General features: G+C 42.2%; 1 protein-coding gene across 1 annotated transcript in view; it reads right to left on the reverse strand.

The window, feature by feature from the left end:
- TSPAN5 (tetraspanin 5) overlaps nucleotides 1–26,645 on the reverse strand; it is an 82,633-nt gene that overhangs the window by 28,705 nt on the left and 27,283 nt on the right. Inside the window, exon 2 of the mRNA XM_072118118.1 lies at nucleotides 8,052–8,102. Within this exon, the coding sequence (XP_071974219.1) occupies nucleotides 8,052–8,102 (51 nt within the window). The remainder of the gene's footprint in view (nucleotides 1–8,051; nucleotides 8,103–26,645) is intronic.

Here is a 26,645-nt window from a genome sequence, read left to right on the forward strand (position 1 = left end):
CCAAAAGCTTCTGTTTTCAGCTGAAGAATACTAACCTTGACATATACATAAAGCAAGACATGATGAACCCTGATATGTGACCGTATAATTGATTAGTATACAAACTAAATACAAGGATCAAGTAAATGAAAGGTTAATTATGAGAAAAATGGGATTAAAAGACTGGGGGTGACTATAGACAATAAGTGAGTAACATCATTTTAGCTGTTGTGACATGGACCTAGTAGGGGTTTATACTAATGAACATACCGTAATAATGGAAAACAATTCACTCTATCTCACTGCTATATTATATAAGGGCATACAATTTGAAGTGCATTAAATTTGTAAGTGTCCCTTTTCTGAATATGATTCCTGTGTTAAACAACATCACTGAGTAAATAAACTCAATACAGTGACCTACGTCTCCATCACTGTCTTCACACTGTGGCATCACTGTAACATTGCTTTACTATGACATTACTGTATACACTATTTTTGTGTTGTGATATCACTACAGTATATAGATTTTCTTCCTACTAAAGCCTCACAGTCAGGGGCGGATTAAGACTGCCGTGGGTCCTGGGCTGTAAGGATATTATAGCCCCTACAAGTCTGGAATTTACTTCCTACATATGGTACTGGAATCAGCTTCTTGGGTATTGGAGGATGTGTCCATACAGGACCTTGAATAGCTCTTGTGCACATGTGAATTGATAGAAGGAACAGAAGTACAAAGATTTAATGGGTGAAGGTGCTTCCGAGTATAAAATTTGGTGGGTGGTTTGGATGGTTATGTGCTCCCCTAGAAGGCTTGTACCCCGTCTACAGCCCAAACTGCCAAAATTATAATACTTTGACTTACATACAAACTCAACTTAATAATAGACCATAACTTCCTTTAGGGGAGAGAGGTAAAACTGTTCTTCTAGTTGCCTATGGAAACCAATCAGAGCACAGTTTTAATTTTATAAATAACTGTGGGAAAGTGAAAGCTGATCTCCGATTGGCTGCCATGGGCGACTAAAACAGTTCTACCCTCAGACACTTCTAATAAATCTCCCCCAAAGAACCTATTTTGTATGTGACCCGAGGACTACCTGTATAATATGTATATACTCTGTAAAGTACAAAAAAACATAATAGTGTACCACAGCATTGATTCAAAATAGCCTGGGGCGGCTAGAACGTTCTTGACAGGGACATACTGCAAATGCATTTTATTCTAGCTCATTGCTGCAGGCTGCTCCCTGTGCTAAATCTGATTCACTGCATAGACACAACCTTGTGCCAAGCAGCCGGTATGCATTTCATAAAGCCCTTTAATTTTAACTTACTCTTCTTAGGTTTCACTCAATACGTATGAAACATAGATTTTCCTTTTCTCTGTTACTACACAGGAGAGAGGTTCTGAAGAGAAAGGAAAGGTTTTAAAAAATGTAAATTTTGTCATTTGAAATCAAAATGACAATTACAGAATTGTTAATAGTTTAAATGAATGATACAGAAATATATACATATAGTCTAAAGAAATCTACTGTATATCATATATTCTTCTAGGTACACTTGAACACAGTTTCTAAAGGAACGTGGAATAGAGGCTGTTCCAAACATCTTAAAGAACTAACTATAGACTTCCTGAGGCTTCCTTCATGGGATCCTAAATAGACCAAAGCAAGAAATTCATTGAAACCCCACCATTCAATCTGAAAAATAGCGCCAAACTTGCAGGAAAGTCAGTTATACTGCATAAACTCATACTGCATAAGGGCTCATTCGCATGGCCGCCTTTGGGGACGTACATGCGTCCCCATAGACGGCAATAGAGGCACAGTGCAGATACGGTGCCACACATGTGTGCCACCGATCCGGGCCACACACCGCAAAAAGATAGAGCATGCTCTATCTTTCGGCGTGTGTGTGGCTTTGCGCCGCTATTCTCTATGGAGGGAGGAGGGGCCACCTTCTCCTCCTCTCCAGCACACGGCGGGCATACCGTGTGTGAATGTACCCTAAACTCTGCAGCCTTTTAGCTAACAAACTACTTTCTGTTACACCAAACATATAAAATTCTCCGACATCACTATTTGAGAGTTATTTATCATACACTTAGGCCTCTATGTATCCAGCGGATGGCTGTGTAGCATCTAATTTCTATAGCTAGTCCTACCTGGTGTACAAATATGGTAACGTCGACTTTTCTGATCCAGCACGGGGACAGGAAGTCCCACTCCAAGTGGTGGACCACTCCCCTGCCGGTCGCGCTTGGAGATGGCGGCAAGAAGAAAATAATCACATGTGTTAGCGCTACGCTAGCATTTCCAATTATTTCAGGACTTCTATGGCACTTTTGTGGCGGTGCTTGCCATCTTTCAAATCTGAAGAGAATTGGGCAATATCCTGTAATAGTTTCACTGCTCTTACAGTCAAACATCCATGTATTTGAAACCGCCTAATGATCCCCGCATATTTTGGCAATAGGCCGTATAATAAGATCATAAGAAAGACCCATGTACTGCCCATATATACACTTGTATTTGCACATTATAATGACGTCTCCCTTTAGCTGTTTTTTTCTCAACTGAATAACCCAAAGTTTGTTCATTTGTCATTGCATTCTAATCCAACCATTCCCTCTATAAATCTCCTTTTTATACACTGGTGCCCAAATTGTTTACAGTATTCCATGTGTGGTCTGACAAGTACAAAGATTATATGGGAAAATCAAAGGCTTGTGATGGCATACCATGCCAAGTGGGCGGGATGTGGGCCTGGTGGGATTTGGGCGCCCTGCGCCAGTGCATAACCTGTGGTCTAGGTCAGCCCATGAAGCAGCTTGTAGCGCAATTCTACATCAAGCAGGTCTCGGTGTAAAATTGATCCCAAAGGAGCTGTGCAATAAATATTAAGATTCCAGACCCTTGTAGTATATCTGATATGACCTGTGGGTGGCGGAAATATCAAGCACAGGAGCTTAGTCCCAAGTCTTTTTCTGCTGCAATTTTACTGAGTAATTCACTATTCTAAACACATTTGCACATTTTCCTGGGCCCAAGGGCATAACCCTACATTAGTCTGCTTTAAAATTCATTTTCAGCCATTTCTTTGTCTAAGCCTTCAACTTTACCCTCCGCCCTCCGGTAATATTTTTTTTTTTTATTTAAAAATGCAGCAAGAAAAAAAAAAGACCAAACTTAAATTTACTATGGGAAAGTAGCACAAGACCAGTCTCTTCCACGTTCACTGTTCATTGATTACATAGACTAGCACTTCATCAGAAACGCACTGAAAAGTGTAATGTGGAAATGAGTCATTGCACTGGCAAATACCATGGGGCCATGTGCCATCTGCTCTTTTTGGCCAAATCCATTAGCTGCCTGTGGCTTATAGATAAAAGCTGTTCTTTGCTGTCAGTTACAATGTCAGTGAGGCAGAAATGTGGTGTAAAGAAAAGTAAAGAAGGTCGAAAGTCAGTCAAGCAAAGAGTAAGCCAGAAGTTCTGAAACATGTTTTAAGACTGGGATACATTTGCAGAATAACACTTGCTTGTGAATGAATGCTACAATGCTATTTTATAGTAAAATCTCTTGACTATTTTCTATAGTAAAAATTATACTAATGGAGTAAGCAATAGAGTACTGGATATGATGACATGACGCCCTCATCTTCAGAACCAGAGCTGAAGTACAAACAATGCAAGAAACTTAGACTTCATAAATATTATATAAATGTAGCAAAGAAGAGCAAAATGCCTCATCTATGTAACTAAAGGTATGGATGTATCCCATTATTATAACGTATAGATTGTTGTAGGCCAGGAGAATGGCAAGCCAAGCTCCAATTGACTAATAAATGAGAGGTCTTGTGAACAGGTACTTAATGCTGCATGTTGACAATGTGCTTAGGTTATTAGTGTACAGGGTTTAGCTACACTTTCATTTAGCTTCTGAAGATTCTACTAATATCTGTAACAGAAAAAAGAGAGGTAAGACAAGTCAGTGTCATGGATGTAAGACATAATGATGCACTCAGCTCTGCCGTGGCCCCTCACCATTTGGATCAAGAGCTTATCTTGTTTGTAGAGCTGGTCTCCATGGCATGCTGCTGGACAGGAAGTGCTCTGCTACTCTGTCTACCACTGCCCCTTGCTCCTTGAGAAAAGGAGATGCATGTTCATGTGAGTCGAATCTGACCAGTCAAGAAGACCTGCCCAACCACAGTCAGGACTAGGTTTATGGTGGTAACCAGGGACAGCCAAAAAATACAACATCAGCTCTGATAGAGACAGTTTAGAATTGTTGTGAAATATATTGTGAAATGCTGTATTTTTTAAATAACATTGCATTAGAGAATGTTATTTTGCCATGCTGAGAATATTTAAGAATTTTGTCTTTGTGGGAATACCCCTTTAAGTGGTTGGAAATAATATAGTATTTCATAGATTGGGGCATTAAAACAAGCGACATTTGATGGTGATAATTTTAAGTGCTCCTGAATTTCAGAATATGTATTACAATGTGCACAGTTTACATTTTTATTTATGATGGTTATGTATGAATCCCATGTGAAGCAAAGCACCACATGACTTTTCAAGTTTAATCTGACACTTAAAAGGGAATCAACTACCTCTATCAAGTGATGGCATCTATTATGCCATTTCCAAGATATTCCCAGTTTAATCTCTATGCTAATAAGGCAGTTGGTGGCATGTCTTCAGCACCTGGAGCACTACTATTCCTGTCTAAATCACTTCCCTCTTCTTTCAGTGTTGTCCCATGCTTCTCACAAAACAAATGTAATGAATCTGACAGAGAGAGTAGTGGTCTAGACAGGAATAGCTGTTCTCCAGATGCTTAGGACACTACCTTGGTGCACCTACTGCCTCATTAGTATATGGATTAAAAGGGGAAAATAACACTGCAACAAAAAAGTCCAAAAGCACCAAATACCACAGTGCTGTATAAAATAACTCCATAGCATACCATCAAATAAACACTACAGTAAAGTTTAAAAAACACTCCATAACCACCCACAGTAGACAAAATAATAATACAGACCCCCAGATCAGACCATATATTACCACCAACCCAGGCATTAAAATAAAATAACCACTTCTCCTCACTCGATGCATTGCACATTGAGTCCTGACTCCTGACCCAGCAAAACAAGAGAGTACTTGCAAGATGGACTCCCCTACTCCATGCTTCGTGTACTAATGAATGTTGGAAGCAAGCAGTGGTTATATTAGGCATGGAGAGTATAGAGTACAACTATGTGCCCCTTATGTACATAATATAGACAGCTGATAAAGGGTTCTCCCCATAACACCTAAAATTAGCTGGCAGTAAGGCTCTGCACCTTAATTACAGATATTTTTCTGATATGAAAATTAGCTTTTCTGACTCATGTCTAGTGCTTGTAAATCATCTCTCACTCAGGCTGGCAGTGAGCCATGCCCCATTATTCTGACTGACAGCTATGCGTCTCTTCAAATCACTGCTCTGCCTCCCTGTTCTTAGGGACTGTCTGCTAATATTCAACTACAGACATATAAAGCACTACTTATATTGGGGGACATTTACTAAGAGCCCGATTCGCGTTTTCCTCACGTGTTACCCGAATATTTCCATTTTGCGCCGAATTCCCTTGAATTGCCACGGGATTTGGGTGCACGCGATCGGATTTTGGCGCATTGGCGCTGGCATGCACGCGCCGGAAATCGCGGGGGGGGGGGGGCCCAAACAAAAACCCAACGGATTCGGAGAAACCGCTGCATTTAAAAAAAAAATGTGTCGCTCGGCACGCGTTTACCTTCACTCAGCCCGGCTCGGTGTACTCCAGTGCGTTCCGATGCTCTTCAGCGCAGCAGCACCACCTGGTGGATGTCGGAGGAACTACCTTAATGAATCCCGGCCGGACGCGAATCCAACACAGAGAACGCGCCGCTGAATCGTGAATGGGCCGGGTAAGTAAATCTGCCCCATTGTGTCATTTTTTTTACACAGTGCCTTGTGTTACATTCATGTCACGTGACCAGAGTGACATCATCGCAGGTCCTTTATCCTTCTAACAATAGCAAACTGTTCACCATGTATGTGATAACATGAAATCACAACAGCCTACATGGAGGATGGAGAGGAGTAGAAGTTCATGGAGGCTGCTGGGACTTCATGTAGTCAGATACATGCAGTTTGCTATTGTAAAGAGGCTAGAGGACCCGAGATGTCACTCTGGTCACATGACTTGAACTGTGACCAGTAAGGAAGCATAAGGTATGAGGTGAAGTAGATGGGAGGTGCCGGATGAGGACATGCCCCCCTCTGATGGCAGGTAATCCAATATATAAATCTTAGTGTGTGTGTGTGTGTGTGTGTGTGTCCACTAAAGAAATCTGCACCATCATATTTACAGTCAACAAATTTTGAACAGCCACTCTTTGTGACATTAATATGAGCTCTAAGCTTTGATAGCTTACTATTGGCAATGAGTATAATACAGCTTTGGTATTATGTGAAGTAGTATGTGAGATAATATGATAACCGCCATATACAGGAGCCATTGTCTGCTGTGGCAGTAAGCAATCAATCACAGCTCAGCTTCTATTCAGCCACAGGTCATTAATATGAGGTCTGAGCTGTTATTGGTTACGATAGGCAATGAGTATAATAAATCTTATGTGTGAGGTAAGAAGTGAAGTAATATGTGAGGTAATATGAGTTATTATTATAATCACCATATGCAGGAGCCACTGTCTGCTGTTGCTGCTGTGGCAGTTTAAAGCTGAGCTGTGATTGGTTGCTGTTCTGCCACAGGTCATTAATACGAGCTCTGATAGGTTACTATAGGTAATGAATATAATACAGCTTAGGTTGTGTTCACACGTTGTGTATTGTTTGCGTTCATGCATGCATTTTCAAACGCATCACAACAGCTGAGAAGAGGAGATTTGCCTAATTACATTGTTGTCAACATTGCACTGTGGCTGAGTGGGTAGCACTTCTGCCTTGAAGCACTGGAGTCCTGGGTAAAAAGTCCCACCCAGGTCAACATATGCAAAGAGTTTGTAAGTTCTCTCCATGTTTGCGTGGGTTTCCTCCAGGTCCTCTGGTTTCCTCCCACACTCCAAAACATACTGGTAGGTTGTTTAGATTGTAAGCTCCATGGGGACAGGGACCAAATTGGCATGCTTTGTGCAGTGCTGCATACTCTGTAGGCGCTATATAAATAAAGAATTATTATGATTGCATTTTCATAACGCAAGTGTTAACGCGACGCAAGTGTTAACGCGACGCAAGTGTTAACGCGACGCAAGTGTTAACGCTCGTAGCTGCGCGCCCTCGTCCGACGATCCTGCAGTCTGCGCATGCGCAGAACAGCAGGCCCGCGCCTGTGCAGCCCTGGCTTCAGAGCAGTGACCACGCAGGTGCGGGCCTGCTGTTCTGTGCATGCGCAGACTGCAGGATCGTCGGACGAGGGCGCGCAGCTACGAGCACCTGCGCGCCGAAGATGGTGAGTAGGAGGAGAAAAGAGGCTACCGGGGCGTGGAGTAGCCGCCTCGTGTAACCTCAGATGCGGCTACTCCATGCCCCAGTAGCCGCATAATAAAATTAGCATAAAAGTCTGATAAAAGTTAGTCTTCTTAGTCTTAGATACATTCTAAGATTCTGGCATGCAATGCCAGTTAATTTTACAATCAATGATCATATCTACAATATTCTTATAGGTAATCATGTAGAGTAATATATTTGTTAAGAACAGTTTCCATCTTGTATAACACTATTTCATAATAATATAACATATCATTGTCTTTTTGCAAGACTTGTATAACTTATTGGATATTCATAGCGGGGTTGAACAAGGATTTTGTAAATCGCACACAAAGAGGAAAAATAGAATTACAGATCATTTCTCTAATTTAAAGTATATCAAGCTCTGCTTTCATATATAATAAGTACATGAAACTAAATGAAATAAGTACAATGTTTTTTTTTAATTTCCTGGTAGACAAGGCACAAAAGATCAGAATAATGGGTACAAGTAGGTACCAAGTAAAAAAGAAAGTTTCGATTTACCTTTTCACTCCATGCCCACAGGCCAACTCCAAGAAAGGCTATCCCCAAGAACTGAAAGATAAAATAACAAGATTTGTTATCGTATTACTTTAAATCTCAACTTGACACACTGGACATATATAAGGATAGCATTGTTCATGTGTCAGTTTATCTAAAGTTTACTGAGAGTTTAGAACAAATGGATCAGCACTCCTGATCCATTGAGTTTTTTCCATACATGTTGCTAATTTCATGAGGAATTTCAGTGGTAATTTCCAGGGGAAAAATCCAAAATTTAATACAGTACAGTTTATCAAAATCGTATACACACACTGTGGAAAAAAATATGAAGTGTTTTTCCACAGGTTTTGCTGCAGGTTTAAGGTCTGCAGCGGATCAGTGACGTTGGTTCTTCATGGCACAACCTTTCCTTACCTGTGCAGATACCCTAAAAGTTACAAGTGCTGTTAAATGAAGGCTTCCTAAATCTTTAGATTTTTGAACTTCCACTGTAAATCACCAACCATGGCCAACTTCACAATCAAATACCTAATGTCTCAATGCTTATAAAATTTTTAGAAAGACCTTATGCAGACAGTCCTTTCTGCGGACAGTGGGTTCCAGTAGGTTTTTACACAATTTTTTTGTGTAAAAAACAAAACAACAAAGGCTAGACAGCCTGAAACTTAGCCAGATTTACCATTCAGCATAAGTCATAGCTGCTATATTTCCCTCCATTTGTCCCATAAAATTTTGATAAGCAGGAGATAAAGGAAAGACAAAAGAAAATAAACTGTATACAGTACAGATTTTATTTGTTTTCGGTTACCTAGGAGACAGATTTGTATAGGAACTGTAGTAACAAAACAGTGAAACATTTTTTCATTACGACAATATTGGACACACAGTTATAGAAAAGCAAATCTATTCATACAATCAAAACTACAGTGACCAAAATAGTTATTTTAGGGTTACGGTTCAATCTACTGTTTAACCCCATTATTACTGACACAAGATCCAAACAAGCATTACTGGAGAAGTTTCCAACATCACCCAAAATTGTATACTACACGCAAAAGTAAAAAAAAATTACAAAAATAGCAAACAAATTAACATACAATGAATACATTTTTTTTGAATGATGAGGCCCCGTAGCACTATGGCTGCTACCCTTGTAGATATGTCTGGGGGTCCACCTACTGCTACATGGAAATATTACCTGTATATTCTAAGGCCACCTTTCATCTCCCCCCTCAAGTTGTGACCTCTCACATCCTCCTCATATTGTGGCCCCCCCCCCATCTCCTCCCTCATATTGTGGCCCCCCCATCTCCTCCCTCAAATTGTGGCCCCCCCATCTCCTCCCTCAAATTGTGGCCCCCCCATCTCCTCCCTCATATTGCGCCCCCCCATCTCCTCCCTCATATCGTGGCCCCCCCATCTCCTCCCTCATATCGTGGCCCCCCCATCTCCTCCCTCATATCGTGTCCCCCCCCCATCTACTCCCTCATATCGTGGCCCCCCCCCATCTCCTCCCTCATATTGTGGTCCCCCCCCCATCTCCTCCCTCATATTGTGCCCCCCCCATCTCCTCCCTCATATTGTGCCCCCCCCATCTCCTCCCTCATATCGTGGCCCCCCCATCTCCTCCCTCATATCGTGGCCCCCCCATCTCCTCCCTCATATCGTGGCCCCCCCATCTCCTCCCTCATATCGTGCCCCCCCCATCTCCTCCCTCATATCGTGGCCCCCCCCCCATCTCCTCCCTCATATCGTGGCCCACCCCCATCTCCTCCCTCATATCGTGGCCCCCCCCCATCTCCTCCCTCATATCGTGGCCCTCCCCCATCTCCTGCCTCATATTGTGGCCCTCCCCCATCTCCTCCCTCATATTGTGCCCCCCCCCATCTCCTGCCTCATATTGTGGCCCTCCCCCATCTCCTCCCTCATATTGTGCCCCCCCCATCTCCTCCCTCATATTGTGGCCCCCCCCATCTCCTCCCTCATATTGTGGCCCCCCCCATCTCCTCCCTCATATTGTGCCCCCCCCCATCTCCTCCCACATATTGTGCCCCCCCCCATCTCCTCCCACATATTGTGCCCCCCCCATCTCCTCCCTCATATTGTGGCCCCCCCCATCTCCTCCCTCATATTGTGGCCCCCCCACCTCCACCTCATATTGTGGCCCCCCCACCTCCACCTCATATTGTGGCCCCCCACCTCCACCTCATATTGTGGCCCCCCACCTCCACCTCATATTGTGGCCCCCCACCTCCACCTCATATTGTGGCCCCCCACCTCCACCTCATATTGTGGCCCCCCACCTCCACCTCATATTGTGGCCCCCCACCTCCACCTCATATTGTGGCCCCCCACCTCCACCTCATATTGTGGCCCCCCACCTCCACCTCATATTGTGGCCCCCCACCTCCACCTCATATTGTGGCCCCCCACCTCCACCTCATATTGTGGCCCCCCACCTCCACCTCATATTGTGGCCCCCCACCTCCACCTCATATTGTGGCCTCTCACCTTCACCTCATATTGTGGCCATATTGTGAAACTTAGCCAGATTTACCATTCAGCATAAGTCATAGCTGCTATATTTCCCTCCATTTGTCCCATAAAATTTTGATAAGCAGGAGATAAAGGAAAGACAAAAGAAAATAAACTGTATACAGTACAGATTTTATGTGTTTTCTGTTACCTAGGAGACAGATTTGTATAGGAACTGTAGTAACAAAACAGTGAAACATTTTTTCATTACGACAATATTGGACACACAGTTATAGAAAAGCAAATCTATTCATACAATCAAAACTACAGTGACCAAAATAGTTATTTTAGGGTTACGGTTCAATCTACTGTTTAACCCCATTATTACTGACACAAGATCCAAACAAGCATTACTGGAGAAGTTTCCAACATCACCCAAAATTGTATACTACACGCAAAAGTAAAAAAAAATTACAAAAATAGCAAACAAATTAACATACAATGAATACATTTTTTTTGAATGATGAGGCCCCGTAGCACTATGGCTGCTACCCTTGTAGATATGTCTGGGGGTCCACCTACTGCTACATGGAAATATTACCTGTATATTCTAAGGCCACCTTTCATCTCCCCCCTCAAGTTGTGACCTCTCACATCCTCCTCATATTGTGGCCCCCCCATCTCCTCCCTCATATTGTGCCCCCCCCCATCTCCTCCCTCATATTGTGCCCCCCCCCCATCTCCTCCCTCATATTGTGCCCCCCCCCATCTCCTCCCTCATATTGTGCCCCCCCCCATCTCCTCCCTCATATTGTGCCCCCCCCCCCATCTCCTCCCTCATATTGTGCCCCCCCCATCTCCTCCCTCATATTGTGCCCCCCCCCATCTCCTCCCTCATATTGTGGCCCCCCCCCCATCTCCTCCCTCATATCGTGCCCCCCCATCTCCTCCCTCATATCGTGGCCCCCCCCATCTCCTCCCTCATATCGTGGCCCCCCCCATCTCCTCCCTCATATCGTGGCCCCCCCCATCTCCTCCCTCATATCGTGGCCCCATCTCCTCCCTCATATCGTGCCCCCCCCCATCTCCTCCCTCATATCGTGCCCCCCCCCATCTCCTCCCTCATATTGTGGCCCCCCCCCATCTCCTCCCTCATATTGTGCCCCCCCATCTCCTCCCTCATATTGTGCCCCCCCACCTCCTCCCTCATATTGTGGCCCCCCCATCTCCTCCCTCATATCGTGGCCCCCCCCATCTCCTCCCTCATATTGTGGCCCCATCTCCTCCCTCATATCGTGCCCCCCCCCCATCTCCTCCCTCATATCGTGGCCCCCCCATCTCCTCCCTCATATTGTGCCCCCCCCCATCTCCTCCCTCATATTGTGCCCCCCCATCTCCTCCCTCATATTGTGCCCCCCCCCCATCTCCTCCCTCATATTGTGCCCCCCCCCCATCTCCTCCCTCATATTGTGCCCCCCCCCCATCTCCTCCCTCATATTGTGCCCCCCCCCCATCTCCTCCCTCATATTGTGCCCCCCCCCCATCTCCTCCCTCATATTGTGCCCCCCCCATCTCCTCCCTCATATTGTGCCCCCCCCTTCTCCTCCCTCATATTGTGGCCCCCCCTTCTCCTCCCTCATATTGTGGCCCCCCTTCTCCTCCCTCATATTGTGCCCCCCCCCATCTCCTCCCTCATATTGTGCCCCCCCCCATCTCCTCCCTCATATTGTGCCCCCCCCCATCTCCTCCCTCATATTGTGCCCCCCCCCCATCTCCTCCCTCATATTGTGGCCCCCCCACCTCCACCTCATATTGTGGCCCCCCCACCTCCACCTCATATTGTGGCCCCCCCACCTCCACCTCATATTGTGGCCCCCCCACCTCCACCTCATATTGTGGCCCCCCCACCTCCACCTCATATTGTGGCCCCCCCACCTCCACCTCATATTGTGGCCCCCCCACCTCCACCTCATATTGTGGCCCCTCACCTCCACCTCATATTGTGGCCTCTCACCTCCACCTCATATTGTGGCCTCTCACCTCCACCTCATATTGTGGCCTCTCACCTCCACCTCATATTGTGGCCTCTCACCTCCACCTCATATTGTGGCCTCTCACCTCCACCTCATATTGTGGCCTCTCATTTCATTGCTTAAAAATTACCTCAAGTCTGTAATGAATTAAAAAAAATATCTTTTAACCTCCAGAGACCACAATGTAGGGGGAATACTGCATAATTCTCATCTGACTTTTTATTGTATTACTATTTTTAAGAATGTATAAATAGGCTAAGTGGAATTTGCAAACGCTACCTGAAACATTGTGATTTTAACAGCATTTTAATATAAATGTATTTTTCTTAAGGACAAACACCTAAAGCTAAGAATAAATCTGGTTATTTGTTATGTCACATCAATGAACAAGTGATCAGTTTATCTTTATAGACACCAATAATTACAAGGACAAAATACCAATAGAGCCCTATATATACTGAATATTTAGAAGTAAATAAATATGAGGTGACTATGAATAACTGCCAAGCTGTCATTTCTAAAGATTTATAAAGTAATTTGACCAAATACATTAATTGGGGGACATTTGACAGGGATTGTATGCCAGTTTTCTGGAGTACAAGCCATGAAATAATAAGAATTCCTTGCAAACCGCTAAGAATTGTGATTATTTCTCTTTTTACACCAATTCCAAATCAACCCTCCCATCAGGAATTCCACTAACACCAGACCAGGATAACCCAAAACCAGGAATCCTATCGTAAAAATGAATGGTCTTTGGATGGGATTCTCTCTACAACCATTAACGTGGACAGCCAGAGGTAATGTCCTCTGGTTCTTAGGTCACATTTAGAAAGACCCCTCTTGCTGTACACATGAAAGAAATATGTGGCATAATCCACATTTCAGCCACATACCTTTCCATAATAATTCCATTCACCTCTCTGCTGTTAATGTGTCAGAGGCCAAGAAATAGCTTCACAGTAATTCTTAAAATATTAATACAGCTATCGCCATAAGTTAGTATGTATGTGTGTATGCCGCCACTCCCCTAACACTACAGCCCGACCTACCTGCCTACCCTCATCCTCTCTTCTGATTTCCAGGCAAATAGTAACTGAAGAAGGTCTGTGTTTCCGACCAAAATGTTTTATATGTTTGATTGCTCACATACTACAGTGAAAATAAAGCCGTATGCAATTAAATTATCCATATTGAGTGCCAAGTATTATTGGAGACAGAAGGGTTTCTTTTCATAAAAATCTGAAAACTGACATATGACTAGGAAATAGTCCATGAAAGTTTAGAAAGGGCCCTACCTGCAGCTAGTTTTATTTGTGAGGGGCAACTAGTCGACTAACTTTACAATATAAATAAAATATACAATATTTTGTAAAATAGTAACTGAATATGTGATGTGTTAAAGCAGTTAGTCTCACTGTATATATTTTTCAGAGTTTTCTCCGAGCGCCAAATCCTTCCATGTAATCTAGCACATATTCAAAGTGAATTATTTCCTGGCATCTCTCATGAGCCTAAATGAATTGCTCAACAAAGCCTTGAAAACAATGTCCAAGAACCTAGCAATTACAATACTTTAGATTTTAATGATCAGATTGAAACAATAAATACTGTTGTGCTGTCTTTACATAATAGATATTGCACATGGAATAATGACTGTTATAAAAGTCTGAAATGGAAATACTGGGAGTATGAGAATTTGTGGAGCATGGTGCATTGTGGGTGTAGGGCTACAGTATCTATGTGGTTTTTGGTGATGCATGAGTTAAGTTATGTCCTAGTGACAGCCAAGATACATTCAGCATTATGAAAGCTAACCTTGATTCTCATGAAAACTTATTCACCTTTTTTCAGGCCACCAATCCACAGTGTAATAGACATCTGTGTTCTCACTATTAAAGCATACAATCCGCCTACATACACCAGAACTGACTTCAATAATTTACCTGGACGTCACCCTTTTGGCTTTGGAATGGATGGACAGACCTCATTTTGTTTTCTACAAACTGACATGGCACTCACATGATGGAAATTTGCAATTATTTAGTTTGAGATACTTCTATCAATGAGATGGATGATGTCCTCTTTTTTTTTTTCTTGGGAAACCTTCTGTATTGCTACTCCAGAATTCATACCAGTGACTATTGACAAGTGACTGTTGCAATTGTTGGTTTTCCTCTCAATTTTCTTTTGTGGGTTATTTGGTCTTCAACTGAGAGGGTCCAGTTGGATAGTCTGGTTTACTTACAGTGTGTATCATCACCACTAATTTAGTTATTGTGACTAGTGTCATTTCTTTGATCTATTTATGTATGAGATTAACAACTTTTAAGTAACAATCATCCTGGTAAACTCACAATCAAAGCTGTAGTGGTGGGTGAGATATGTAGGCATCAAATGTTCAAAATATTGTTAGCTTTTTTCCCATCAGTGCAGAAGAGATGCATTAATGATATAAAATTTTTGTTCCAATAAGAAAACAAAGGAAAATGTACGCATTACTTCAAAGTTCTTAGGAGGAATTAAGGAAATCCTACAGATATAACTATGTATTCTTGTTTCTAGTGTGAACAATAAACCTTTTAGTGTCAGAGGACGATGAAAAAAGTTATTTGTCCATCTGCATCCCAGCAGTAAAGCCCAGCTATCAGCAGAGGATTTATAAGAGTTTTGTGAAGACTCTTGATAAGAATTTCACATAATCAGAGAAATTATTGTGGGAAATAAGACTATAGTATTATTAATTATTTCACACATTCAATTTTAAAGTAATAAGGATTGTATTACAAATCTGTTTACAAAGAGTGAATATACGTGGTAAAATAATTTGACAAGATATCATATTGTACACATATAATTCATTTTTGTAAAGGAGGCCCTGGATACCTTTCTTGAAATCTAAAACATTACCATTAATGGTACATTCTCATATTGGATTTTGGTTACAAGTGGGGTGATGCAGGTGTCAGTATTGGGAACCTTCTCAATATTTTTATGACCTCATAGACGGTTTACAGAGTAGAATTTTTGTGGATGATACTAAGCTCTGTATACACAGAGTAGGATAGTATTACAAGTATTACAAAGGTATTTGTGGAAGTGAGAGGCTTAGGTGCAGAAATGGCTAGTGAATTTTAATGTATATAAATAGCCCGAAGACACAAAAAAGTTTAATTATGATTTAAATAGTGAATTACTTGGTAAAGCTACAGAAGAAACAGACCAGTGCCCGGCAAATACAATTGTGATGAATCAAAAATTGGCATAGGTACCCAAAGACATCCTTATGTTGAAATATACATGGAGTACTGCATTCAATTTTGGACATAGCTGAACTAGAGTGTGGTCAAATAAGGATGACTTAGGCTATTGTATTGTGGGAATCACTATAGTAGTGCCATCAATCCCACATGCAACAGCCTCCAGCATAGAGAGAAAGAAGATGGCAGAAAGAGAGTACTGCAGCACAGTTAATTCCCCTCTTAGGGAAAGGGAGAAAGAGGAACCAACATGTAGAGTAGTCAAAGAACTAAGGGAAAGTTTGGGTGCTTTATTTATTATATGGGGCTCTTTGAGATATAAGAAGATTGCAGGTGTTAAAAGGTGGGTGCTTGCTGCCCCTCCACTCCTTACGTCATGTGGTCAAAAATGTGGTCTTTTTTTGCTAAAACTGTCTGTGCAAGTATGGCCCTGTTTCTATTAAAATAAAAATCGAAAACATGAATATTAGAAATATTATAGGCATTTCCACCTGCGACTTTGCATAAAAGTAAGAGAAATGGATTAGCTACTTATACTTATGAGACTACTGCTTTGGCAAGAAATATTGGAAGTGAAATTTGATTGCAGTTGTTGCTGACTATGAGTCAGGTCAACATTGTTTTTCTAACTTTAAAGAGAACCTACCACCACGAATCTACCTATAAAGGTAGATCGGGTGGCAGGTGGATGTAAGGGACGTGAGGATAGCTCTTTTTAGAGCTAATCCTCACGTCCCAGCTAACTTTTGGTACACTTTATTGAGCTAATATGTAAATTTTGTTATGCGGCTACTGGGGCGTGGAGTAGCCGAGCACGAGGCTACACAGCGCGGCTACTCCACGCCCCAGTAGCCACATTACTCCTCCTACCCTGTTGTGTGCATGCGCAGTAGCTCCGTCCTCGGAGATGGGACTGCTCAGCCGCCGGCCTGCGTTCTGCGCATGCGCAGAACGCCATCATGACGGACGCAACAGGGTAGGAGGAGTAATGTGGCTCCTGGGGCGTGGAGTAGCCGCACTGTGTAGCCTCGTGCTCGGCTACTCCACGCCCCAGTAGCCGCATAATGAAATTTACATATTAGCTCAATAAAGTGTACCAAAAGTTAGCTGGCACGTGAGGATTAGCTCTAAAAAGAGCTATCCTCACATCCCTTACATCCGGCTACCACCCAATCTACCTTTATAGGTAGATTCGTGGTGGTAGGTTCCCTTTAAAGCTGGTAATGCCATTCTTTACATAATGGTATAATATGAAACAAATTGGCAGTATTTCTGCAGCTCCCACCATGGACAAGCAATCGGTGCCTTAGGTTTCAGTATCTAATAAGCTTAGTTGGCCCTCTATTGTTAGGTAGATAGTTTTAGGCCAGAGCAGACAGCCTAGTATCCCCCACCTGACAGTTGAAAAATATTTAGCATATTGTATGTAGAAACTAACAGAACTGATTTTTTTGGGGGGAACAAAGGGGACTGAAGAAGCAACTTCTACTGTTCTGGAATCGAGTTGAGCCAAATTAAAATTGTGTCTGGTGCTGGGTGATAAATCTGCTGCGGTATAAGACTGTCTAGTTTTATTATGCACCCCCTATTAGTTGGCTTACATTACTCCAGAAAATAAGGACAAAATCATTATTCCTAATTCCCCCCTAAGCCCCCCTTTTCACTGGCCATACCCCTTTCGTTGAGCTAGTCGTCGGAAAGCCAGAAAACTAATTTTGGTGCAGACAGTATTTTTTAGTGCAAACTATGACAGAATTATACGACCGAGTCATAGACAGATTAATAAATCTCCCCCAATGTTGGTAACTAGGTATTCCTTGTCAGCAGCACCTGCAATGAGTCCATTCCAGTTTCCTTTCCATTATAGTCTCAAAACAAAAGGCAGATATAGATATATATATATATATATATATATATATATATATATATATATATATATATATATATATATATATATATATATATATGCAGTCCCCAGATTACGTACAAGATATTTGAATTTGTATGTAAGTTGGAAATGTATATTTTATAATTGTAACCCCATCCAAATTTTTTTTGGTCTATATGCCAATTGGATTTTAAAAATGTTTGGTTGTCATAAGAACCAGGATTAACAATAAAGCTTAATTGCAGACACCTTAGATAACTGTTATAGATGTTTATTGTAGCCTGGGACTAAAGTAAATTACCAGAGGTCCGTTTGTAACTAGGGGTCGTCTGTAAATCGGGTGCTATATATGGAAAAGCTAATCCTATTAATAGCAGAGGAGAAGAAAATATATATACGCTCATACATCTTAAATGCTCTTTACAGAAAAAAATGTTAATGGAGGATGGATTTACATCTCCCACACCATGCAAAGAGAATATATTTAGGCTGCAGTAAGAAGGATTTACATTATGTCATATATAATTCAGTGTTGTGTTCAAGAATGATCATCCCTGTTATATTCCTCTGCTAAAAGGAAAGCAAAAACATGTCCTATGATATTAAATCCAGCTGCTTTTGCACTGAGCAAGGGAGGGTTCTGATGTGCTCCATTTTGTACACTACATCTGTATCAGCTTGCAAAACATTTGCAGGAGGTAATACTATGGTTTGAAGAGGATTTGCATCTGTTACTAACTCTGCATAGCTTAATTTATGCTCTTTAGATTCTATAAAGATCACATGGATTGAGTTTTCAGCTTCTAGAAAAGTCCTTTAAAAGTACTCTAGCTTTATGTTGTTTATGTGTAAACTATTTGAGGCTAGAATAGACATAATAATCATTTGTCCTATACATATATATTTTTACTTTTGCTATTGAGAATATAGTGATACAAAAGTTACAGTACAGATATCCACTATAAAGTCATAGTATGTGGCTATCCCTTTGTACAATAATGCACCTTTTCTACCTAGGCAAGCATTAATTTACATGGGTCATAATGAAGAACTGAGGGACAATAAGATTTACAAGTCAGTTTCTGAAGATACTTATCTGCTTTATGTGTTCTTATCTAAGAAAAAAGCCACAAAAAAATATACCATAAAGTTCAGCCTGTTATCCTGCCATGCGGAGGTAGAAGCCAATTTTATCTTATCTCATGGGTAACAATAGAGGGTCTTGTCATGATGCGGCTGAAAGGCTGAAAAGTAGTTGACTTGTAGTGGCCCACAGGTAATTAAGACATTTTGCATATAAGTCACAACAAAATGAGTTTTTCTTCTCCTTTTCATACTGCTAACATGAAACTGTCACTAAATAATAAGTTTGTTATGAATATAGGAAAAATGTGGTAATTGTCTGTGGCCAGCCAGCATATTATCTGCTTCTCGGCAGCATCACAACCGAACTGTCTGTTCTTAACCTAAGGAAAAGTATTTCAGAAAATATAGCAATTAAAATAAATCCCTGGATAAACAATTTATTCAGGTCTTATAATCTGTTATTGTCACTCTAAGTGCATTTAAGACAAAAAAACAAGCAGCAAGTTCAATAATCTCAATGCTATTAAAGTTGAGTTTAATACCCCTTCTAAAAACTTCTAAATGTGGAAGATGCCCTGTTGTTACAGTTAGGCTATATTCACACTGCCGTTGCCCGCCCGTACCGTACCGTAGCGGGCAACGGCAGTGTACGGGGAGAGGAGGTGAGCGCAGCTCACCCCCGCCCCTCTCCATAGCAACCTATGGCGTACGGCCCCGTATTACGGGAAAAGATAGGACAGGTCCTATCTTTTTCCCGGGTACGGAACGGTACGGTGCCGCACGTGTGCGGCACCGTACCGCTCCCGTAGGGTGCCGTGCGCCCATAGGAGTGTATGGGGGACGTATATCGGCCGTATATACGTCGGCCGTATATACGTCCCCCATACGTTCGTGTGAATATAGCCTTATAGTCCTGGCTATGAATAGATCAGAAAGTGTATTGACTTTTTTTTTTTTTTACAAACTTTTACATACATATCTGTTGTCCTTTGACCTATTAATGTTATGTGTATTATATAACTGTAACAGTCACACAGACAACAGGAACTGAAAGTCTCTATGGGAAGAGTCCGGAGGGAGGAGTCTGTGTACCAGTGGACCCTCAGGACCACCGCGAGAGATGGTATGAGGCCTGCGGTGGCAACCAAGGTACAGGCACGGACTGAAGACACCGCTGAACTGGAACCCTGGAAGGCACAGCATGAAGCATATGGGAACGCTGGAGACAGGAGACACGGAGGCGTCTAGAAACGCTGGAGGAACACGGAGGCGTCTGGAAACGCTGGAAGACAGGAGCGTCTCAGAACGCTGGTGGGCAATCAATTCAACAGGAACCACTGTGGGAAGCGAGGTGTGGATTAGCCCTAAACAAAACCAATTAGTTGACACAATGGTTCCACATCCCACTGCTCATTAGAAGATCTATTTACTTTAATTGCAAAGATCAAAAACTAATACCGATTTAGCTATAAACAAATATGTTTTAGGTCTGAAGCCCTTACTTTACTGAATGTGTGCTTTATCACTGCACATTGAAAAAGAGTCATGTCTCTGACCCTGGTCATCCACATACTCATTTGTAAAGGGTGACCTGGTTTGATGGGTTTAATTTAGTGCTTACTCATTATACTGGCAATGGGGATTCCAGATAGAGAATGCAATTTCAGGTGCCTTGAGGCATTAGGCAAAAATATGTAATTATTTTCTTACGATGCATACAAATAGATAAAAATGGGATTAAAAAGTGTCTCACTTTTAATGGAGGGCACAAGAGAATTGTCTTACTAGCCCCATAAGCATAATTTGTTATGTTGCTGGTAAATCTTATGATAAGGGATTGGAATCAAATCCTTATTACCCAATACATAAATGAAACACATTGGGGCATATTTATCATGCTGTCTGAAAGTCAGAATATTTCTAGTTGCCCATGGCAACCAATCACAGCTCCCCTTTAAAATATTCATGAGCACTGGTAAAATGAAAGCTGAGCTGTGATTGGTTGCCATGGGCAACTGGAAATATTCTGACTTTCAGACAGCTTGATAAATCTGCCCCATTGTATGTGAGTTACATTTTATTACAGTTAGCATTCACTACAAGCAATGGAGCACTGTGATTCCAGAGCATTGTTACACCAGTCAAATTGCAATTTATTGAACAATAATTGTTATATAATTAAATACAAATAAAAAGGTCTTTTTCAACCGTGGAAAGAAAGTGTGTCTAAAGAAAGCATGACTTCTGACAGCCACTTTTCCGAAGTACACACATTTATGTAAAATTAGCAGTTAAGCAGGGAAAATATAATGTAATAGTTTATTGATATTAACTATAAAGGGTTTGGGGGGTTTTATAACTACAGTTGACATTGACTCTAATGGATATGTCTTTGTTGTTGACTTGCGGGGTATGACAGCGAGTGAATGTAGACTGCACCTTCCATAGTTTGTCTGTCGGAACTTCAGGATTTGCTCACATAGAAATAAAAAAGGTCAATATCAATTATTTAAATAACACTACAGATACTGAGAGTTGTCTCATACTTTGGAAGGTTAGGTAGTTACCACAGTTCTGATAAGAGATGGGCAAATCGATTCTAACGAAATCGGAATTCATTTAGAATTTCAGGAAAACTTTGATTCGTCACAAATCCAAAGTTTACGGTGATTCGTGGGAAGTTTTTTTTCCCCCTAAATGGGCGCGAGCACAATGTGTTTCATGGGGCAGAGAACTCTGGGAAGAAGAAAGGAACACCCTTGATCACATGTGCAGACATGAAAGCCAATCAGCGAGCGACATGGCTTATGTGATGTCACAGCCCTATAAAAACAGGCAGCCATTTCCAATCTCCTCAATTCACACTGCATGTGCTGTCTGCAGCGTCTAGCTGCTTGTACACAGTAGTTGCTGGAGTGATTTTTGCTCCAATTGCAGGGTGTCCGTTTTTGGGGATCTGCTTACCCCAAATTGCTGGTCTTTTTTGTTTGCTGAAGTTAATAGCAAGAAATCTGTGTAAAATCCACATAGGTGCTTGAGTGATTTTTGTTTCAATTCTAGAGTGTCTGTTTTGGGGATCTGTATACCCCAAATTGCTGTTTTTTGTTTGCTATAGTTAATAGCAAGAAATCTGTGTAAAATCCACATAGTTGATTAACCAATATGTCAGGCAGAGGTGGCAGGTGGAGCAGGCAGAGGTCGCAGAACAATAAGGGGATGTTGCGGCAGCGGTGACTGTGAGGTCAGAACTACCAGTGTCATCTAGCGGCAGTGTGTTGATAAACCACCCAAAGGTTCTCGATTGCTTGACAAGGTCATCCACCTTCTCACAAATGACATCTGACAACCCCAGCCAAGAGTCTGTGGGTTTGTCAGATACAACCCTTAGTTGGCATGGCCCAGGAGCAGGTCAGCGGCCCTCACCTGTCCTTAACCAGCCTCTGTCTTGTTCATTTCCCTCAGACAGAGATTCTGGATTCTTACTACCTGCCTCAACCCCTATTCTGATGCTGCCACCCGCCTGATGCCACACATCTGCTGCCAGTTGCTCCATCTGCCTCCCACCATCTTTACAAGGGACTGCAATTGTCACCCACCTCCGCACTCTGTCATTGTGCCACTTTCTAACCTCCTGCTGCTGCTGCCGGCACCTCCACACTTTGTCATTGTGCCACTCTGTGGTCTACCATGTTGCTGCCACCTCCACACTAATTTGTCATTGTGCCACTTTGCAGCCTACTCCTGCTGCTGCCAACTGACCACTGTCTCCTTGGAACACCCTGTGATTTCCATAATGCTGTTTTCACCCTCCACCAATCTATGATGTTGCCACTATGTTTGGTTTTCCCCTTCATTTCATCCGTCAGAAGGAATGAAAAGCCTCAGGATTGATAGCCAAAAGCAGGAGTGGATACAAAACACAGAGGACATGCAAATATCCCATTTACTGGTCATCTGTTTTTGATCAACTCCTGTTTGTTTTTGGCTTTAGAAATACTTTTGGGGGTTTTCTACATGTATCCGTGTTTGACAGAACAGGTTCTGTCATAGTCTATGGAATCATCTGATGTTAGTGTAAAAAGAGTGCACGCTTTGAGGTTATAGCGGGATCTTGGCCCGCGGCTCAGTCCAGTCAAGCTGGCACAGACAATACCTTGTCAGGCTGCGTTCCCGCTTCACTTATTTGGTCAAGTTGACCTCTGTAAGTGCCCATGGAATTGAAGAGTGAAGAGCTTCTAAGAGCGGCGGCTGTCATGTGCATGTCATACTAAAACACAGCATTGTTTGAAGACCAAACCACGCTCCCTATGCATATTTGAGCATGGCACAACATTCTACAACACCCTACATGCTCTCTACTTCCAGGAAATAGCTATTTTTTAACATGATTCGACTTTGCCCATCTCTAGTTCTGATCCCAAATAGTCAGAAATGGCATCTAGCAAAACAGGGATGATTTTTTTCTATCAGGTACAGATCCTTATGGTGACTTTAGCCCATGACTTAAAGCTGCACATTTTGTCACCAGTTGTTTTTGAATTTTTGCAGCAAATCTCCACACTGCACCCCTAAAAATACTCCATGATGAATGTATTCCACCTGTTGTAACTGCCACAATCATTGCTGACACTGATCATGGCAGCATTAGCCTGTCGAATCCAACCATAGCACTTAAGCAGTGATGACATGTGGGCTTTCCAAGGTTACCCTGACTGTTATTTGGTGCAAAGAATGCCATAATAGAAGAGCAGTATATTCACAATGTACTGCAAAACAGTAGTATTGCGATACACTGCATGAAAAATCAGACCCCTGTGGTTTAAATACCAATCGTTAAAATAAAAATGTAAAAAATTAAAAATGTAAAAATTCAATAGGTATTCCATATCCTAAAATGGCCAATCCATCAAAAAAAAAAATATAATTATCCCATACAATGAGCAATATAACGAAAAAAAATATTGAATTCCGTCTTTTTTTTTAACAATTTTCCAATGCTTGATGTTAAGGGGGCTGCCTTACATGAATTTGGTAAATGTATCTGGTAAATGTATTTGCATATTTCCCAGAATCCTCTAGTGGAGCATCAATGGCTGTACGCCCCCACCCATCTGCGGAGGCTGCCTTAAATGGTAAAGTGTCCCTAAACAGTCTTCTTCATTCCGGAATCTAGTTGCAAGGCTCTCACTCAGTTAAACCAGTTACCTATACTGCATTCATGAGATCCAAAATGTATTTTCATATTTCACAGAATCCCCAGTGAAGTGGCTTTCTTTTTGAAAAGTTTTAATTTTTTTTTTAAGTTATTAAAGATATAACATAATTATATAATTCTTGGATCCTCATGATAGTAGGACTTAAAGGACATCTACCACCATGAACAAGGATTGTAAACCAAGCACACCGACACACTGGTGTGTGCTCCTTCTGGCAGGACTTGCTCGGTCTAAGGACGCAGGCTATTTTCGCTTATTTCTCCCTATTTGATTTGATGCATTATGAAGAAAACATACCTTGAGAATGCTGTTGCTACACTGATGCAGAAGCATTTCTTCTTTAATCCTTGTGCAGAGTAGTTTTGCTTAAAAGACAATAATAAAATTATGATAATGAAGCTTCTGTGTCTTGGCTCAGAGCTTTTCCTTTCACTTTAGTTATGCACTACACCAGAGGATGATGCAATCACTGTTCTCCCTGCCAGGCCGATCCAGCTCATGTTGATTAGTCCTGTCTTAGCTGTTCAAAGAGCTAAGTCCTGAGTTTTATAATTGTTTTATCAGCAAATCACTCGACTCAGGGATTAAACAAGATATAATTCTTCATAAGTGTAGCTACAGCACTCTCAAGGTATGTTTGGTTCATAATGTATTAAAGGACACCTGTCATCAGGTCTGTGTCACTTGTCCTGTCACCACTACTATTTGTTTGAGCAGCTCACAAGGATCCCATCCCAGCCTTTATCTAGTTATTTCATACATTATTCATTGTAAAATCATCTATTTTTTATCATGTAAATGAGGCTGGTCACATGGTCAGAGGCAGTGATGTCACTCCTGTTACCCCTCCCCTCTCCTCCCCCTGCTAATGTCTGTGTGTAATGTATAGTAAAGTATTGCTAGTGTGTGTGCTGCATCTGCTGACATGCTGCATCCTCCTAATACACATGTGTGACAAAGACATCAGCTACACATGAATCTGACATGTTCTGCTGTAACATGGCTGCCTGGAACTGCTGTATCTCTCCTAAACACACACACATGCACACACAGGCTGTAGGGGGTGTGGCCACCAGCACCAGGAAGCACATCATTATACAGCCTCACATCATTATACTGGCTGTCAGTCATGCACTGGGGATGTGGCTGTGCCTCCCAAGCTTGAATATGCTAATGCTTCATTGGACATTTCACAGGTCATTTGCATACAGCTTTAGGACCTCATTGCTTAGGTTTACAGGCATGTAGAGGGACAATGAAGGGATAGAGGCAATGCTCTATAATGGCAGTTTATGAAAATATATTTAGTTTAGGGGGGTTATTTTGCATGACAGATTCTCTTTAAATCAAATGGTAGATGTTCTTTCATCTTTCTATCTCCTTGATTTTAACAAAAAAGGCTTTAAAAATTATGCAATTGATCCTGAGGGGCTCGAGACTCCATTAACCTAAAAGCCTTTTTTAAAACAATCCAGCCATCTACGTAACCTAAAAGCCTTTTTTAAAACAATCCAGCCATCGAGAAGCTGAAAGAAGAGCAGATCCTGCCAGAGGAGGAACACACCAGTACCTCAGTGTGCTTGGTTTACAATCCTAAACAAACAGCATGGCCCGGCGAGAGGGCGACGCGGGACACAGGGAGTAATGGTGAGTACAGCTTTGTTTTTTTTAAAAACCTAACCTGTTACCTTAATTTTCGTACCATAAGACGCACCTAGGTTTTTACAGGAGTAAAAATAAGAAAAAAGTTTTTTTTCATCTTCTCTCTTCACTCTGAGCCTCCCGGGCTACTTACAAGCTGAGCGGGGATTGACCAGTGCCAGTGCCTTTCTCCTCCCCCTCTCTCTCTCTACTGCTGCTGCGCTCCTGCTAACTTATATCGGTGCCCTGAGGACAGCAGAGCGCACGGGGTGCCATCCTGCATTCCCTCCTGCAGTGAAGGGCTGAGAGGAGGAGAGGAGCGCAGCGGCACTCAGCTGCAGCTACATCCGGACTATAAGACGCACCACTGTTTTTTCCCCATTTTCTGGGGAAAAAAAAGTGTCTTATAGTTCAGAAAATACGGTAATCCCTTTCCGACTTACGTTATATCCGGCGCAAGGTGGGTCCTGGTGCATGGAGAGGGCTCGCGGGCCGAGCCTTCTCCATAGCCAGTAAGTCTTTGCTGCATATTGCAGCAAAGGCTTACCAGTAACACCTGGGTGTTTTCCCGCCGATCGATGCCGGCAATGCTGCCGACGGCTTTAAAAAGATGGTGGCGCATGGGCACCACCATGTTGCCGCGGTTCGTCGCGGCCCGTGATGTCATTGGGGAGAGGCGATCCGTTGCCATGACAGCCTTGGGTGTTCCGAAGAACCGAGGCCGTCTTGTTTTTGACCCTTTCATTACACTTTGTAATGAATGAGGAGGAAAATCCCCATATACTGCCATACCGTAGTATGGCAATGTATGATGGGATCGATCAGGGACTCCCAAGTGTTAAAGTTCCCTAGGGAGTCTGAAAAAATAGTAAAAGTAAAAAAAAAAAAAAAAAACTAAAAATTCAAAATCACCCCCTTTCCCTAGAACTGATATAAATAAACATAAAAATCATAAAAACATTAGGTATATCCGCGTCCGAAAATGTCCGATCTAT

Source organism: Engystomops pustulosus, chromosome 1 (assembly GCF_040894005.1).
Source record: "Engystomops pustulosus chromosome 1, aEngPut4.maternal, whole genome shotgun sequence".
NCBI lineage: Eukaryota > Metazoa > Chordata > Amphibia > Anura > Leptodactylidae > Engystomops > Engystomops pustulosus.